The sequence below is a fragment of the Cherax quadricarinatus genome, chromosome 12, assembly GCF_038502225.1.
Source record: "Cherax quadricarinatus isolate ZL_2023a chromosome 12, ASM3850222v1, whole genome shotgun sequence".
Taxonomy (NCBI): domain Eukaryota; kingdom Metazoa; phylum Arthropoda; class Malacostraca; order Decapoda; family Parastacidae; genus Cherax; species Cherax quadricarinatus.
Window position 1 is genome coordinate 31,574,080 of NC_091303.1, and position 16,592 is coordinate 31,590,671.

Consider the following 16,592-nt stretch of genomic DNA (forward strand, 5'->3'; position numbering starts at 1 on the left):
TCAAACCCTTCAAAATCCCTTTTGTCTACACATTCTGGCCACAGTTTTTTCCAAGCAGAGTTCAAGGTCCTCTTAGCCACTCTCTCCCAAGCCTTACCTATAAGGTTTACACAATTGAGGATATTAAAGTGATCCTTCCAAAACTCTTTTAGAGTCAGTAGAGTGTCTGTGGTCACTTCAAAGCACCTTTCAAACATAGCTTTTGTGTACTGTTTCTTGAAGTTGGAAATGACCTGCTGGTCCATGGGCTGCAGGAGAGGAGTGGTATTAGGAGGCAAAAACTTGACCTTAACCCTTTCAGGGTCCGTCCCGTAGATCTACGATCCTCGACCTTCTACCTCTGGTGTGGGCACTCGTGACTCACGGTCGGGTGTTCCTAAACGTAAGAGAAAACTAATACAGTGGACCCCCGCATAGCGACCTTAATCCGTGCAAGAGGGCTGGCTGTTATGCGAAATGTTCGGTATGTGAATGAATTTTCCCCATAAGAAATAATGGAAATAAAATTAATCCGTGCAAGACACCCAAAAGTATGAAAAAAAATTTTTTTTACCACATGAAATGTTAATTTTAGTACACACAAACTGAAAAAGGCATGCACAATTACATGACACTTACTTTTATTGAAGATCTGGTGATGATTGATGGGATTGGAGGAGGGGAGAGAGAGTGTTAGTGTTTAGAAGGGGAATCCCCTTCCATTAAGACTTGAGGTGTCGAGTCCTTTTCTGGGGTTACTTCCCTTCTTCTTTTAATGCCACTAGGACCAGCTTCAGAGTCACTGGACTTCTTTCGCACAACATATCTGTCCATAGTGGCCTGTACCTCTCGTTCCTTTATGATTTGTCTAAAGTGGTTCACAACATTGTCATTGTAACAGTCACCAGCACGGCTTGCAATAGCTGTGTGAGGGTGATTTTCATCAAAAAAGGTTTGCACTTCAAGCCATTTTGCACACATTTCCTTAATCTTTGAAGTAGGCAATTCCTTCAATTTCTCTCTCCCCTCCTTTGAACCAGTTTCCCCAGGTCTGGCCTCTTGCTCTTGAAGTTGATCTATCAGCTCATCAGTGGTTAGTCCTTCATTGTCCTCCTCCACCAACTCTTCCACATCCTCCCCACTAACCTCCAACCCCAAGGACTTTCCCAATGCCACAATGGATTCCTCAACTGGCATAATCCTCTCAAAATCCCTTCAAAATCCCTTTTGTCTACACATTCTGGCCACAGTTTCTTCCAAGCAGAGTTCAAGGTCTTCTTAGTCACTCCCTCCCAAGCCTTACCTATAAGGTTTACACAATTGAGGATATTAACGTGCTCTCTTCAAAACTCTCTTAGAGTCAGTTGAGTTTCTGAGGTCACTACAAAGCACCTTTCAAACAGAGCTTTTGTGTACAGTTTTTTGAAGTTTGCAATAACCTGCTGGTCCATGGGCTGCAGGAGAGGAGTGGTATTAGGAGGCAAAAACTTCACCTTAATGAATTTCATGTCCCCATAAAGTCGCTCTGCCACGTCTGTAGGATGACCAGGGGCATTGTCTAACACCAGGAGGCACTTACGTTCTAATTTCTTTTCAGTTAGGTAATCTTTCACATTGGGGGCAAATGCATGGTGTAACCAGTCATAGAAAAAGTCCCTAGTGACCCATGCCTTACTGTTTGCCCTCCACAGCACACACAAATTCTCCTTGAGGACATTCTTTTGCCTGAACGCTCTGGGAGTTTCAGAGTGATACACTAATAAAGGCTTAACTTTGTAATCACCAGTAGCATTGGAACACATCAACAAAGTAAGCCTGTCTTTCATAGGCTTATGTCCTGGGAGTGCCTTTTCCTCCTGAGTAATGTAGGTCCTGCTTGGCATTTTCTTCCAAAACAGGCCTGTTTCATCACAATTAAACACTTGTTCAGGTTTCAGTCCTTCAGCCTCTGTGTACTCCTTGAATTCATGCACATATTTTTCAGCCGCTTTGTGGTCCGAACTGGCAGCCTCACCATGCCTTATCACACTATGTATGCCACTACGCTTCTTAAATCTCTCAAACCAACCTTTGCTGGCCTTAAATTCACTCACATCAGCACTAGTTGCAGGCATTTTTTTAATTAAATCCTCATGCAACTTCCTAGCCTTTTCGCTTATGATCGCTTGAGAGACGCTATCTCCTGCTAGCTGTTTTTCATTTATCCACACCAATAAGAGTCTCTCAACATCTTCCATCACTTGCGATCTTTGTTTCGAAAACACAGTTAAACCTTTGGCAAGAACAGCTTCCTTGATTGCCTTTCTGGTGCCCACAATAGTAGCGATGGTTGATTGGGGTTTCTTGTACAACCTGGCCAGGTCGGCGATACGCACTCCACTTTCATACTTATCAATGATCTCTTTCTTCATCTCTATTGGAATTCGCACCCTTATTGCTGTAGGGTTGGCACTAGAAGCTTTCTTGGGGCCCATGGTCACTTATTTTCCAGAGAAAATCACCAAAAACAATGTAATAATACGAAATGTTCCGATTGTATGCTTGGATGTTACCGCGGAGGCTGGTTGGTAAACAATGGCACGGGCGGTACATGTGAGGCTGGCTGAGGGCGCACATTGGACGCGTCTCGGTCGAACAGCGGTGAGCGGGTTTTTAAGCGGTGTGCGAGGCAAAATTTTAGCGATAAAATGTATCGGTATGCGGATTAAACGTTATGTGATGCCAACGGTATGCGGGGGTCCACTGTACGTCTTACGCGCAGGGGTTTTTGACGTACTAGTACGCATAAATTCTAGCGCCATCAAATCTCTCGGGAAAAGGCTGGTAGGCCTCCTTATGAAAGAATGGGTCTATGTGGTCAGTGTGCATGGTATAAAAAAAATCCTGCAGTACACAGTGCATAATGAGAAAAAAAAAACTTTGACCGTTTTTTTGGCATAAAACAGCAACTTTGCACTGTATTTTCGTATGGTATTTATTGTTGTATTCTAGTTTTCTTGGTCTCATTTTATAGAATGGAAGGCATATCACAGAAATTGAGATGATTTTGACTGGTTTTACAATGAAAAGTACCTTGAAATTGAGCTCAAAGTAGCGGAAATGTTCGATTTTTACCAAAGTTCAAAAGTAAAAAAATCATGCCAAGCGTCCAATACACATTAACTGGTGAGTCTAACATTCTTTTGCAAGTGCGCCAATATGATTTATACCATTTTTTACACTAATGCAGCAATCTGCATAACAGTAAATCTTCTATTTTTTTGTGAGAATAAAAATTCAAAGTGGAAATCAAAAGAATGTAAGAGGGGACTTGAGACGTGACTAATGAACAGAGGAAATGTCATTTTATTGCCAGGAATGTATTTCTTGTTTGTTCTGGACCCTATTCGGAAATTGGCATTTTTTGAAATTTGTGTGAAATTGGCAAAATTGCTAAATTCTGACCACTGTATTGGATAGTTGAAAATGGTAAATGGGTGGTTTCTTGCACTCATTCAATAGAAAAAATGTAGTTCTAGCGAAATATTCATGTTTTTTGTCGACTAGTACATTGGAATTGGCCGAAAATGGGGCTCAAAGTGGGCAAAATCGCCGATGCGTAAACATCGCCGAGACCGCTAACTTCGCGAGAGCATAATTCCGTAAGTTTTCCATCAAATCTCATAATTTTGGTGTCATTATGATCGGGAAAAGATTCTCTATCTTTTCATAAGAAAAAACAAATTTTTTTTTTTTTAAATTTGGCTGACCCTGAGAACGAGTTTCTGAGAGGGCCTGTCGACCCTCAAAGGGTTAATAGTCATTAGCACCTTTTTTCTCGAAGGGTTGGCACTAGAAGCTTTCTTGGGGCCCATGGTGACTTATTTTGCAGAAACAAGCACCAAAAACACGGGGCAGTTCAGGCCACATGTGGACATGTCTCAGACGAATCGTGTATACTGGGTTTTTTAACGGGAACCGAGGCAAAATTTTTGCGTTAAAATGTATCGAATACCGGATTTATCGGATACCGATGCCATCGCAAACCGGGGGTCCACTGTACATAAACATTTAAATATCATTTAAAATCACATTTACGTACCTTTATTGAAGACTCTTTTTGGCATCTGGAGGATAGGGAGGAGAAAGGGATGACTTATTATTGCCTCCACCACTGCCTCCACCACTGCCTCAACCACTGCCTCAACCACTGCCTCATCCACTGCCTCCACCACTGTCTCAACCACTGCCTCCACCACTGCCTCCACTACTGCCTCAACCACTGCCTCACTGCCCCTATGAAGTTTCTTTGAACCCATGGTGGCTTATTTCACAGTCACAATCAATAAGCAACCACTAAAGACAATGAATTTATTGTGAAATGTTCAGATGAATGTAGACAACCTGTACTGTCTGCACAGACAGCCTATGCTGTCTGCCAGCACCCAGGTGCTGCCCTCTCTAGGAGTGCCCAGGTCAGTGGGATGCTGGTCCCACTCACTCACTCAGCAGCCTAGACTCAGACAACAAGTCCTACTCCTCTCTCCCCGCTGGGCATGGCCCTCCTGGGCCATGGGCACATAACACACTGCATGGGCACCACAGATACCACAAATACAAGAAGTGTCCTGGAACCACTTATAATTGAACCACATTCTGCAAGTGTCGCCAAATAATCTCGTTCACATTGGTGGGAAGCGGTTGTCGCAGCAAGTGTGTTTGCCCGGAGAGAGGAAGGAAGAAAGAATGAAATTGGTGTTAACTTCATCACCCTACACAACAAGCATCCGTCTCTCATTGAGTTATCCTGATGTCGTGTCTGCATGTCTCAGCAACCAGACACAGGTTCAAGCAGGATCTAGCCGAAATTTACCAAATTTCTTCGAGAATTGTAAGTGACCCCACGCTACAGTGTCCCACGCTGTTTCTCAAGTCATGTATTCAGCATCACTTGTATGTTCTGCCTTTGTTGTTCAGCTCAGCACAGCTATTTAAGCAAGCCAGAGGTGAGTTTTGTGGTTATTTCGTCGTCCAGTGTGAGTGTACCGCTGTGTTGTGGGTGGGAGGGTGGAAGTGGCTGTTTCCTCGCCTCGCCCATGCTCGCCCTACTCACACTCACCCGTCTACCACCACTCGCCACTACTTACTCCCTCTGTTGTGTTTTCTGCTGTTTTCTGTGTGAATTCATTGCCAGAGCTGTGTATCCAAGTGCCCGAGGCCACTCAAAGCTATGTGGATTGTCATACCACGTGGATCAGCATGCCACGTAGATCATGATGCCACGTGGATCCCGACGCCACGTGAGATGTGGACGAAGCCACGTGGATCTACGAGCGACGTGAGCTACTGAGCCAGACGTCCCAGGCCACATGCTGTGGTCTGCTGTTGCCCGACTTCATGACGTCACGATGTCTGCCTGACATCACCTTGAGATGTCTGCTGATGTCACAGTGCTGCTGACATCACCTCACGATGTCACGCCTGATATCACATGATGTCACATCGAGTGTTTCAGTAATTATGTCAGTATTGTCGAGAAGATTGAGAGAAGATATACGTATGCCGTGTTAATTAATTCCTCTCAGTCAGTGTTCTCACATGTTAGTGTATGGCTTAGTGTCAATTTTGTGCACAGAAAAGCATCATTTGCTTGTTGTACCGCATGTACCGCGGGTGTGTGTGTAAAGTTTTCCATGTGTCCAGTGTGGTCTTGAGCCCAGACCCCAGAGTAGCACCACTGTGTTGTCACCCGGTGTGACCAGCGCATTTGACAGCTGAAATTAGTCAGCCCTGAGCGTATGAGCCCCTTGTACAGAAAGCTCTTATGCTCGTCGCTCATAGATGTTCTGCAGAATCGTACCTGCTACGATTCCCATCGAGATTTGTTTCACTTCACCTCCAGACCTTCAGAGTGCAGTTATATGAAGAGAAACAAGTCTGGGGACGCTTAGACTAACCTCTGCTATAACTCCAACTGCCGAGAGAATGACACTCGTCAAGCCGCAGTTAGCCCTGTCGGCAGGCACTGTGTCAGCCTCCTGTCACAGCTTCAGTGAGCAGCCTGCACAAAGATGTCACTTTGACTGCTAGCTTGCTCACTGCAGTCTGGTGTATGATATTACGACTCCCAGATGTTTTGCCCAGTCGTCTCTGCCACGACTCGTTCCACGACTTACTCCACGCTCACCGGCAGTGACAGCCCCAGCGACAGTTCCAGTTGAGAAGTGTCCTCTTGAGTCACTTGCCAGAAGTCCTGCCCAGTTGCCGAGTTTTGACGACGCCTCGCTCGAGGGCACCAGCATGTCATGCCCCAGGTTGAGTGGAACCTGCAGTGACTGCTACAATGACTGCTTCACCATTCTAGAGGAGACGTACCCCGTTACGTCACAGCTCAGCTGCAGCGATGTCTCCTGTGTTGCAGTATCTGTCCAGACGCAGGAAGGCATGCAGTGATGCCCATCGACGCTCACTGCCTTTGACCACGATGTTTAGCACACCCCACGTTTTTTTCTTCCCTCCCTGTAGGAAGTTTTTTTTCCATGTCCATATGTATATACATGTTTTTATTTTGTGTTCTGTGTCCTGTTCCTACGAGACATGGTCGGGTCGACCATGTGGTAGGTGGCCGAGCAAATGTAGACAGCCTGTACTGTCTGCACAGACAGCCTATGCTGTCTGCCAGCTTAGTTCATATTTCGCGGCACTTAAGTGCTGCCCTCTCTAGGCCTGCCCAGGTCAATGGGACGCTGGTCCCACTTGTTCTCACTCACTCAGCGGCCTAGAAGCAGTCAACAAGTCTACTCCCTCTCTCCCTCGTGGGCATGGTCATCCTGGGCCATGGGCACATAACACACTGCCTGTGTACTCACCAGGACTTTGCAAATAAACTAAGAAGCCTCCGAAGACGTATCATTACTCCCTACTACCAGCTCACCAAATAAGCTCGTTCACATGAGTGCACAGGGTAATATTCTCTCAAGGATAAACAACGCTTAACTGGCTCACGACACTTGTGTGGGGAGGCATGCAGGTGTGGTCAGGTCTGGTACTCCAGTCGAAACCGGGGCAATGGCCAAAAAGCCGGACAAAATTTGGCTGAAAAAAGCAGTTGAAACCCGAAGCGACCAATTCTCAGGGCGGCCGAAACCCGGAGTTTCACTGTACATTGGCCCCTTGTTTTTCGTAATTAATCCGCTCCTGGAAGTGTGACTATTATCGATATTGACGATTTTCGAATCCATTTTTCTCTTAAGAAATAATGTAAATCCAATTGATTCGTTTCAGACACCCAGAAGTATCAACAACTATTTTTTTTTACCTTAAAGATAGATTTACAGGCACAAAAGAATGAACATTCAACATGACAGTTACCTTTATAGAAGGCTGTTGTTGATGAATGGAAGACAGGGAGGAGGAGAGAGGGAAGAGAAGTTATTGTTTAGTAGGGGAATCCCCCTCCATAAGGACTCTAGGTCACTTCAGGAGTCACTTCCCTAGCTTAACCCTTTCAGGGTCCACAGGCCATCTCAGAGACTTGTTCTCAGGGCCTCCAAATTTAAAAAAAACAAAAATTATTTTTTCCTATGAAAAGATAGAGAACCTTTTCCCGATCATAATGACAACAAAAGTATGAAATTTGATGGAAAACTTACGGAATTATGCTCTCGCGAAGTTAGAGGTCTCGACGATGTTTACGCATCGGCAATTTTGCCCTCTTTGAGCCATATTTTCGGCCAATTCCAGTGTACTAGTCGACAAAAATCATAACTATTTCGCTAGAACTCCATTTTTTCTATCGAATGAGTACAAGAAACCACCTATTTACTGATTTCAATTATCCAATAAAGTGGTCAGAATTTAGCAATTTTGCCAATTTCACACAAATTTCTAAAGATGCCTATTTCCGAATAGGGTCCAGAATAAACAAAAAAGACATTCCTGGCACTAAAATAACAAGTTCTCTGTTCGTTAGTCACATCTCCAGGCCCCTCTTATATTTCTTTGGCTTTCCACTTTGAATTTTTATTCTTACAAAAAATAGAAGATTTACTGTTATGCAGACTACTGCATTAGTGTAGAAATGGAATAAATAATATCATCGCACTTGTGAAAGAATATTAGACTCACCAGTTGACATGTATTGGACGCTTGGCATGATTTGTTTCCTTTTGAACTTTCGTAAAAATCGAAGATTTCTGCTACTTAGAGCTCAATTTCAAGGTAATTTTCATTGTAAAACCAGTCAAAATCATCTCAATTTCTGTCATATGTCTTCCATTCTATAAAATGAGACCAGAAAAACTAGAATACAACAATAAATACCATACGAAAATAGTGCTGTTTTAATCCAAAACATGGCTAAAGTTTTTTTTCTCATTACGCACAGTGTGCTGCAGGATTTTTTTTATACTGCGCACACTGACCACATAGACCCATTCTTTCATATGTAGGCCTACTAGCTTTCTCTCACTAGATTTGAGGGGCGCTAGAATTTAGGCGTACTAGTACGTAAAAAACCCTGGGGCGTAAGCCGTACTAGTATGACCGAAATCCTGAAAATGTTAAATATAGATTTACATGCAGAAAAGAGTGCCAAATAAATGTAAAGCACTAATAAAATGTATAAATGAACATTTAATATCATACTTACCTTTTATTGAAGAATTTTGTTGGTGTATGGCAAAGGGAGGGGAGGCGACTTCATTGTTGGAGAATGACGCTAATGTCAACTCTATGGCTTGTTTATCTATCACAATTCGACTAATATGACATAATAATTAATATTAATAACATTGAAACATGGAATATACTCTAGAATGAATAAAATAAGTCATTATGTATGTCACGAGAGGTGTTGTGTTGTTGTTGGGAGTATAAGGGCCACTGAGAGTAAGCTGTCAATAATGGTGGTGAAGCAGCAGCTGAGGTGGTGGTGCTTTCTGTAGCCCTATATAACTCCAACAACATTGGAGGAGTTGGTAGAATTGCTGAATCACTGAAGAAGGCACCTTCTACCACCATCACAACCACTACCACCATCACAACCACTACCACCATCACAACCACTACCACCCTCTACCACCTTCTACCACTATCACAACTGCTACCACCATCACTACCACCTTCTCCCACCATCACTACCACCTTCTACCACCATCACTACCACTATCACAACTGTTAGCACCCTCTACCACCATCGCTAACACCCTCTACCACTATCACAACTGCTTCCACTCTACCACCACCACCTTCGTATTTTTCTACAAACTTTTTCTTAAATTATGTGTGTTTCTCACATTCTTTACCAAAGGGCTGGCACTAGAAGCTTTCTTTTGAGCCATTGTGACTTATTTAGCAGTTGCAAGCACTAAAATGAATGGAACATTATGAAATGTATCGTATGAACTCGTGGGATCATCCTCACTCACTGATAAACATTGGCACACTGGCTGGGAATGGAGTGTGAGGCGGCTCGGGGCTGTGTGTATGCGTCCCAGACGAATGACTATATTTGCGAGTCAGACGACGATTCGCGAGCCAGTGTTTTGACGAAAATGTTACGATTTTCGAAAATTAAGACTATCCAGCCTTACGATTATCGAGTGACCACTGTATCTCTATTTTCTTTATTAATTCTAAGATTTAAATGCTTAAACCTTTTCTTGCCACTTTCAGCAACACTTGTATGCCTACTGGGTACCATGATTGCTTGGCAACCTTAAGATATGGCAATTAAAAGATCTAAACTCAATCCACAAACAAAAATAAACATAGCTAACTCCTAGCAGAGGATTCTTCTACACGCGTATGAACCAAAGACTGAGACAAGGGTGGTGGAGGGTGGCAGGGGATGGCGGTAGGTCTCCCCCTTTGACTCGGTGGTCTAACCCACAGCCAAGCAGTGTATCCTGTGGGCGATGTGTGCTCAAAATTTTTTCCCCTCCCACAAACTGAACTGTGATAAGTTCATTTTACGAAGTGTTATACAAAAATATGCCACAATTTTTCAATAGTGCTATAACCAAAACGTGCCAAACAAAACTGCGTTAACTGACTGTCTACTGTATTAGGATCAAAATTATAAAATTTCTTTATAAATACAGAACAGTAAGTATATTACAAAGAAGGCTTGCAGTGTTACTTGTTTTTGAAATGATTTTTTGCATTGAAACACTCAAACATTTTAATAGTAAGAATTTTTAAATCAGATTTCATTAAGTTATTTGAATTTTGAATGCTCTTATATACACAGTTTAAAACCTACAGAAAGCAGTATTTTTTCTAGTTTAAATAAGCATAATATTGTACACTGTAACACTGAAAGACAAATTGCCACAGTGATTCTTTTAGCTTATATATAATGCGGCAAAATTAGTGTAATTTTTTTATGGTGCAAATATATATATTGTATTTGTATCTATGAAACAGGTATTAAGTTGGGTGGTAATGAATAGCTTTACTAGTGGCAGTTACTATATATACCCTTCTTTCTTATTCACCCTAGGGAATATTTTGCTTCTTTCTACTTTCCCGTCTTTGGTATTTGGATTACTATACTGTATTAAAGGATATTTAAATCTGGCTTTGTAAGCAATCATAGTTCTCTGTTTATCATATTTCTTTGCTTGAGTAATGAACATGGTAGCAACCAGTGGCACAGTTTCTGGTGATTTGTTTATAATTATATGACTATAGATTTTGGCTCACACTAAAAGCATAGGTTGTCAAAGTTTCTTTTTAGGATTCTAATCTCAGAAGATCAAAATAATCTATTCATTTTTTGAACTTTGATGAAAATTTATTTATTCTGTCTTCCGCAGCCCCTGAAGCCTCTAGTAGTGACGTGTGTAAGTCTGACTTCTATTTTGCCATGTTCTTGCTGTTTGTGCTCTTCCACAGACATACATGCATATATATATATATGTGTGTGTGTGTGTGTGTGTATACATACACATACATGCACACAGTACAATCACAGACAGGTGATCATAACAATGTAAGACAAGCCATGAGGGATGGAAATCTTCTCCTCGAGATCTTTCACAAGTCTCTATGCATCATCAGGAGCTATGCAGTGTTGCAAGAGCAGAAACAAGCAAATTGAGGTAAGTTTCCTCAGAACTAAGGTAGTGTGTTGATGCTACCTTTGCTGCTCCCGCAGCACTGTATAGCTCCTGATGATGCACAGAGATGTGTGAGAGATTTTGGGCTGAAGATTTCCATCCCACATGGTTTGTCTTGCATTGTTAAGAATGCTTGTCTCCAATTGTATTGCACACATATATATCAGTAACTTTTGTTTTTATTCTTTTATTAAGCCTTCCAGCAGTTATGAACTTGTTGCTTCTCAGTTTATACTATTACAGTACTTGTAGTAGCTTCTTTGTAAGTAAAGTTTTCTAATGTTTTTCTTTATTGAAAAATTGTCATACAATTGCTTGCATATGCTGATGCTACTTCATAGTGTTGACATTGAGAACAAAGTGAATTTCTTACCTTTCTTTTTAATCTGTATTTAATTAAGCATTAGAATGTAGCCTTTGTTTTATTGCACTATTTCTCAACTGATCAATTTTACTTCTGTCTTTGTTCTTTAGTATTCCAGTTGTTGATCATTGAACTTTTGGAAGGAACTTTTTAATTCTATTTAAAACTTAGCATTGTGGTTGTATCATTAGTGCCTGCATGTACTTTATTGTAGGACACTGTTAAGGTTTAGTGAAGTTTTAGAGGAAATAAATATACAGTTTGTGACTTAGTGATATGAACCTTGTTCTGTTGCACATGGTTAAGGCATTTGCAAAATGGTCACAAATTTTATTAAACCCTTAAACTGTGGCAGACCAGGAAATAAAAAAATTCTTGTTTGACAAAATTAAAAATAAAAATATGGCTTCAGTGAGTATATTTTTTGTAAATAGAATAAAGCAATAAGATGAAATCAGGCAAAACTTATACTTTTATGGTGAGTTATCAAAAATTTTACCACTTTTTGACACATTGGCAAAAAATACATCAAGTTGTATTTTTCTGATTTCTTCGAGCCAAGTTATTATGATTTTTTATTTTTAAATATTTGAATATATATATATATATATATATATATATATATATATATATATATATATATATATATATATAAATAATGGTAATGGATATTTTTAATTTTGGTTTATTGCTGGAAATGACAGAAATGTATTTTACTGTATCCACAATTTCAATATTCTTTTTGTCTTGTTTCTAATGATTGTTTTTGTCTTCCAACACTATGTACAGGAAACTATCATGATATTATAGTTGTTCCAAGGTATTGTGCAAACACTCCACTAATACACAGTAGCACCAATGCTAACAGTGTAATAGATTTGCTAGTACATATATATATATCAAGGCTCCTTAGTCAGGCTGACATCATAGACTCCCCAGCCAGCCAGCTAGCCCACATGCTTCTTCCTCAGAACTTGAGTAGGCTTAGAGACGGTCAGACACTCCAGACAGTCCATTGGTGTTATCATTGCTACTATCTCCCACCTATCGAACCCTACCATTCCAGCTCAACACCACAGTTACAACAGCACAGTTATAACATCACAGTTACACCACCACTATTAACCCGTAAATGGTCCAAACGTACGTATATGTACGTTTTTACCGCTAGTGCCCCAAACGTATACACCTACCATCCGACTTACGACCGAGTTCGGTTCCGAGAAACCGGTCGTAAGTCGAACTTTACTACTGAATATCAACAAAACATTTTTGTAATGACTTTATTTTATTGTTTTATTTTGGAATTTCATGTTTTACTTCACTTTTTATGTTGTTAGTACTGTATTTTATACTGTAAGGTTTAGGATAAACACTGTGTACAACACAAATAGTTGTTTATTTCCCAGAAAATTGGCATAAAAAACACGGTCGTAAGTCGAGTGGTCGTAAGTCGAGCAGGTCGTAAGTCGGATGGTAGGTGTATATACGTTTTATTTTTCCTGCCTTCAAATTTGGCACGATTGGCCTGAGATGCCTTGTCAGCATAGAATGGGTTTTAACACTCAGTGTGCACTGTATTAAAAAAATCTGGGACTATTTAGCACCTTGTGGGAGCACCAGTTCAAATGAGCGCCAGCTAGAGCAAACAGCACAGCAAACACCGGGGGTTCACTGATTTCATGTAGTATTACCTCTCCCATTTTAAGAGGAAAGTGATTTTGACCCCAAGTTTAGTGGCTTTGAGGTGGATGTGGCCATAAGTGGTCGAGGAAATATAAAAAATCTCGATAATAACCCATGTGCAACATTTGTGCAACACCCTTTGAGAATGTCTTATAACCTATGCCCTAAGTAAAGAGAAACAATTCTGGCTGGCTGACTAGCTGATTGGCTGGCTGGCTGACTGGCCAGCTGCGTGGCTGGCCAGCTGCTGGCGGCCTGGCTCTGTCTCCATTTGTCTGCCTGTATCTATGTCTGTCTCTGTCTATATCTCTCTGTCTCTGTCTATCTCTTTCTATCTGTCTGTCTGTATCTCTGTCTCACGGGTACACATAAATACAAGTATACATAGTGTAAATTACCTAGGATAACCCAAAAAATCCAGACAAAGTGCTATACTCTGCTTGAAGATGTGAGTAAACGTGATGACGCAGTCTTGTGGCAGTCTGAGACAGACAGCTAGATGGATAGACAGACAGGGAGCTTGACAGACAGACAAATAGACAGACATGTTTGTGTACCAGCAAAAACAAAGGGAGAGTCGATGCTCATCAAATGTCACCTCTAATCTTTTCTTATCAAGTCTTATCACTTCAAAGGTCAGCTCTTATCAAATGTTATCTCATCACGTCACTGTCAGGAGTGGACTTTTTCATGCTTCACGGGAGCTTATTATTACCTTTTATTATTATTACGTATTCTTCTTCACCTCTTCCTTCTCCTCCTCCTCCTGATTCTCCTCCTCCTCCTCCTGATTCTCCTCCTCCTCCTGATTCTCCTCCTCCTGATTCTTCTCCTTCTCCTGATTCTTCTCCTCCTCCTGATTCTCCTCCTCCTCCTGATTCTCCTCCTCCTCCTGATTCTCCTCCTCCTCGTCATCGTCATCATCCCTCCCTCCCACCCTCCCTCCCTCCCCTCGTCGTCGTCGTCGTCCTTCCCCCACCCCTTTGTATATACAGTGGACCCCCGACATTCGATATTAATCCGTTCCTGAGAGCCATCTAATGTTGAAAATATCGAAAGTCGAATTAATTTCCCCTTAAGAAATAATGGAAATCAAATTAATCCGTGCAAGACTCCCAAAAGTATGAAAAAAAAAAATTTTACCACATGAATATTAAGTTTAATGCAATAGAATAATTACAGTAACAACAATAACAATAGATTAATAACAATAGAATAATTGACACTTACCTTTAATGAAGATCTGGTGATGATTGATGGGATGGGAGGAGGGGAGTGTGTGGATGGTGTTAGTGTTTAGAAGGGGAATCCCCTTCTATTAGGACTTGAACTGGCAGCCTCACCATGCCTTACCACACTGTGTATGCCACTAAAATTCTTAAATCTTCCAAACCAACCTTTGCTGGCCTTAAATTCACTCACATCACCACTAGTTGCAGGCAATTTCTTTACCATGTCATCATGCACTCCGACACACGCACTCCACATTCATACTTTGCAATTATCTTGTTCTTCATTTCAATAGTCATTAGCACCTTTTTTCTCGAAGGGTTGGCACTAGAAGCTTTCTTGGGGCCCACGGTTACTTATTTTGCAGAAACAAGCACCAAAAACAGTGATAATATGGATAATATGGAATGTACCAAATGTATCCTTAGATGCGCGCACACTGGCTGGCTTGTAAACATTGGCACACATGGTGCAGTTCAGGCCACACATGGACACATTTCGTATGAATTGTATCAAATGTCGGGTTTTCCATCGAATGTCGAGGTGAAATTTTTGCGTTAAAATGCATCGAATGTTGGATTTATTGAATGTCGATGCCATTGAATGTCGGGGGTCCACTGTATTCCAAGACAATAGTAAATGACCAAGGCAGGCATAAATGTCCACCTGTCAGTGTGTTTGTGACATTTTGAATACAATTTCAGTACCTAATACTAGTGTCAGAACAAAGATTGGTTATGAAATGACAAGAGCTACTATAAATTGTGATTAGCAGAACATAAAAATTATATAAAATAATGTGAAAAATAGAAAAAAAAGGTATATCGGCAACATTTCTGCAAGCAGCAGGACTCGATGTTGCTGTCACATAAGCATCCAGTGCCAACTTCTTGGCCTCATATCTCTGTAATTACTGGCCCTAATTTTTTTTATCCTATAACACTTAGAAAAATGTACTCTTTATTTTCATTAAAAAAAAAAAAAGGACATATACAGTGGTCCCTCAATAATCGTCCGGCCTGAAAGTCGTCCATTTCGGAAATAGTCCTGTTTTTTCGTCAAAATATTGGCTCGGAAATGGTCCGGTAACTCGCTAATAGTCCTTCGTCCCAGACGCGTATGCACGGTCTGAGCGGCCTCGAGCCGCCTCAGCCTTTCCTTCCCAGCCAGTGTGCCATTGTTTACCAGTGAGCGACGGTCCCCTCACGTGCTCCAGTGAAATATTTCATAATATTTTATTTATTTTAGTGCTTGCAAGTTATTTAAGTGCTAAATAAGCTACCATGGCTCCAAAGAAAGCTCCTAGTGCCAAGGCTTTGGTAAAGAAGGTAAGAAATGCGATTGAATTTAAGAAAAACATCATTGAACAATATGATAGTGGCGTACGTGTGGGCGAACTGGCCAGGATGTATAACAAATCCCATACAACCATATCTTCCATCATAGCCAAGAAAAAGGAAATCAAGGACGCTGTTGTTGCAAAGGGGGTAAATATTCTGACAAAAATGAGATCACCAGTACTCGAAGATGTTGAGAAGTTATTATTGGTGTGGATAAATGAGAAACAATTAGCAGGAGACAGTCTTATGACGTCGCTTATTTGTGAAAAGGCTAGGCAGTTGCATGACGATTTGGTAAAGAAATTGCCTGCAACTAGTGATGATGTGAGTGAATTTAAGGCTAGCAAAGGCTGGTTTGAGAGATTTAAGAAGCGTACTGGCATACACAGTGTGGTAAGGCATGGTGAGGCTGCCAGTTCGGACCACAAACAGTGAAGGACTGAAACCTGAACAAGTGTTCAATTGTGACGAAACAGGCCTCTTTTGGAAGAAAATGCCAAAGAGGACTTTCATTACACAAGAGGAAAAGGCAATGCCAGGACACAAGCCTATGAAAGACAGGTTGACGCTAATGTTCTGTGCTAATGCTAGTGGGGATTTCAAAGTGAAGCCGTTACTAGTGTACCATTCTGAAAATCCCAGAGTGTTCAGGAAAAACAATGTTATGAAGAGTAAATTGTGTGTGTTTTGGAAATCTAATAGTAAGGCATGGGTCACGAGGGAAATTTTTGTAGAGTGGTTCAATGAAGTGTTTGGCCCTAGTGTGAAGAATTACCTCCTGGAAAAGAAATTGGATCTCAAGTGCCTCCTAGTAATGGACAATGCACCTGCTCATCCTCCAAACTTGGATGACCTAATTCTGAAGGAGTTTGGGTTCATCACAGTAAAGTT

General features: G+C 41.3%; 1 protein-coding gene across 1 annotated transcript in view; it reads left to right on the plus strand.

Annotated features, from left to right (window-relative positions):
- scaf6 (SR-related CTD associated factor 6) overlaps window positions 1-16,592 on the plus strand; it is a gene marked incomplete in the record, with an annotated part of 331,549 nt that overhangs the window by 195,428 nt on the left and 119,529 nt on the right. Inside the window, 1 exon segment of the mRNA XM_070084306.1 lies at window positions 10,779-10,805. Coding sequence (XP_069940407.1) covers window positions 10,779-10,805 — 27 coding nt within the window.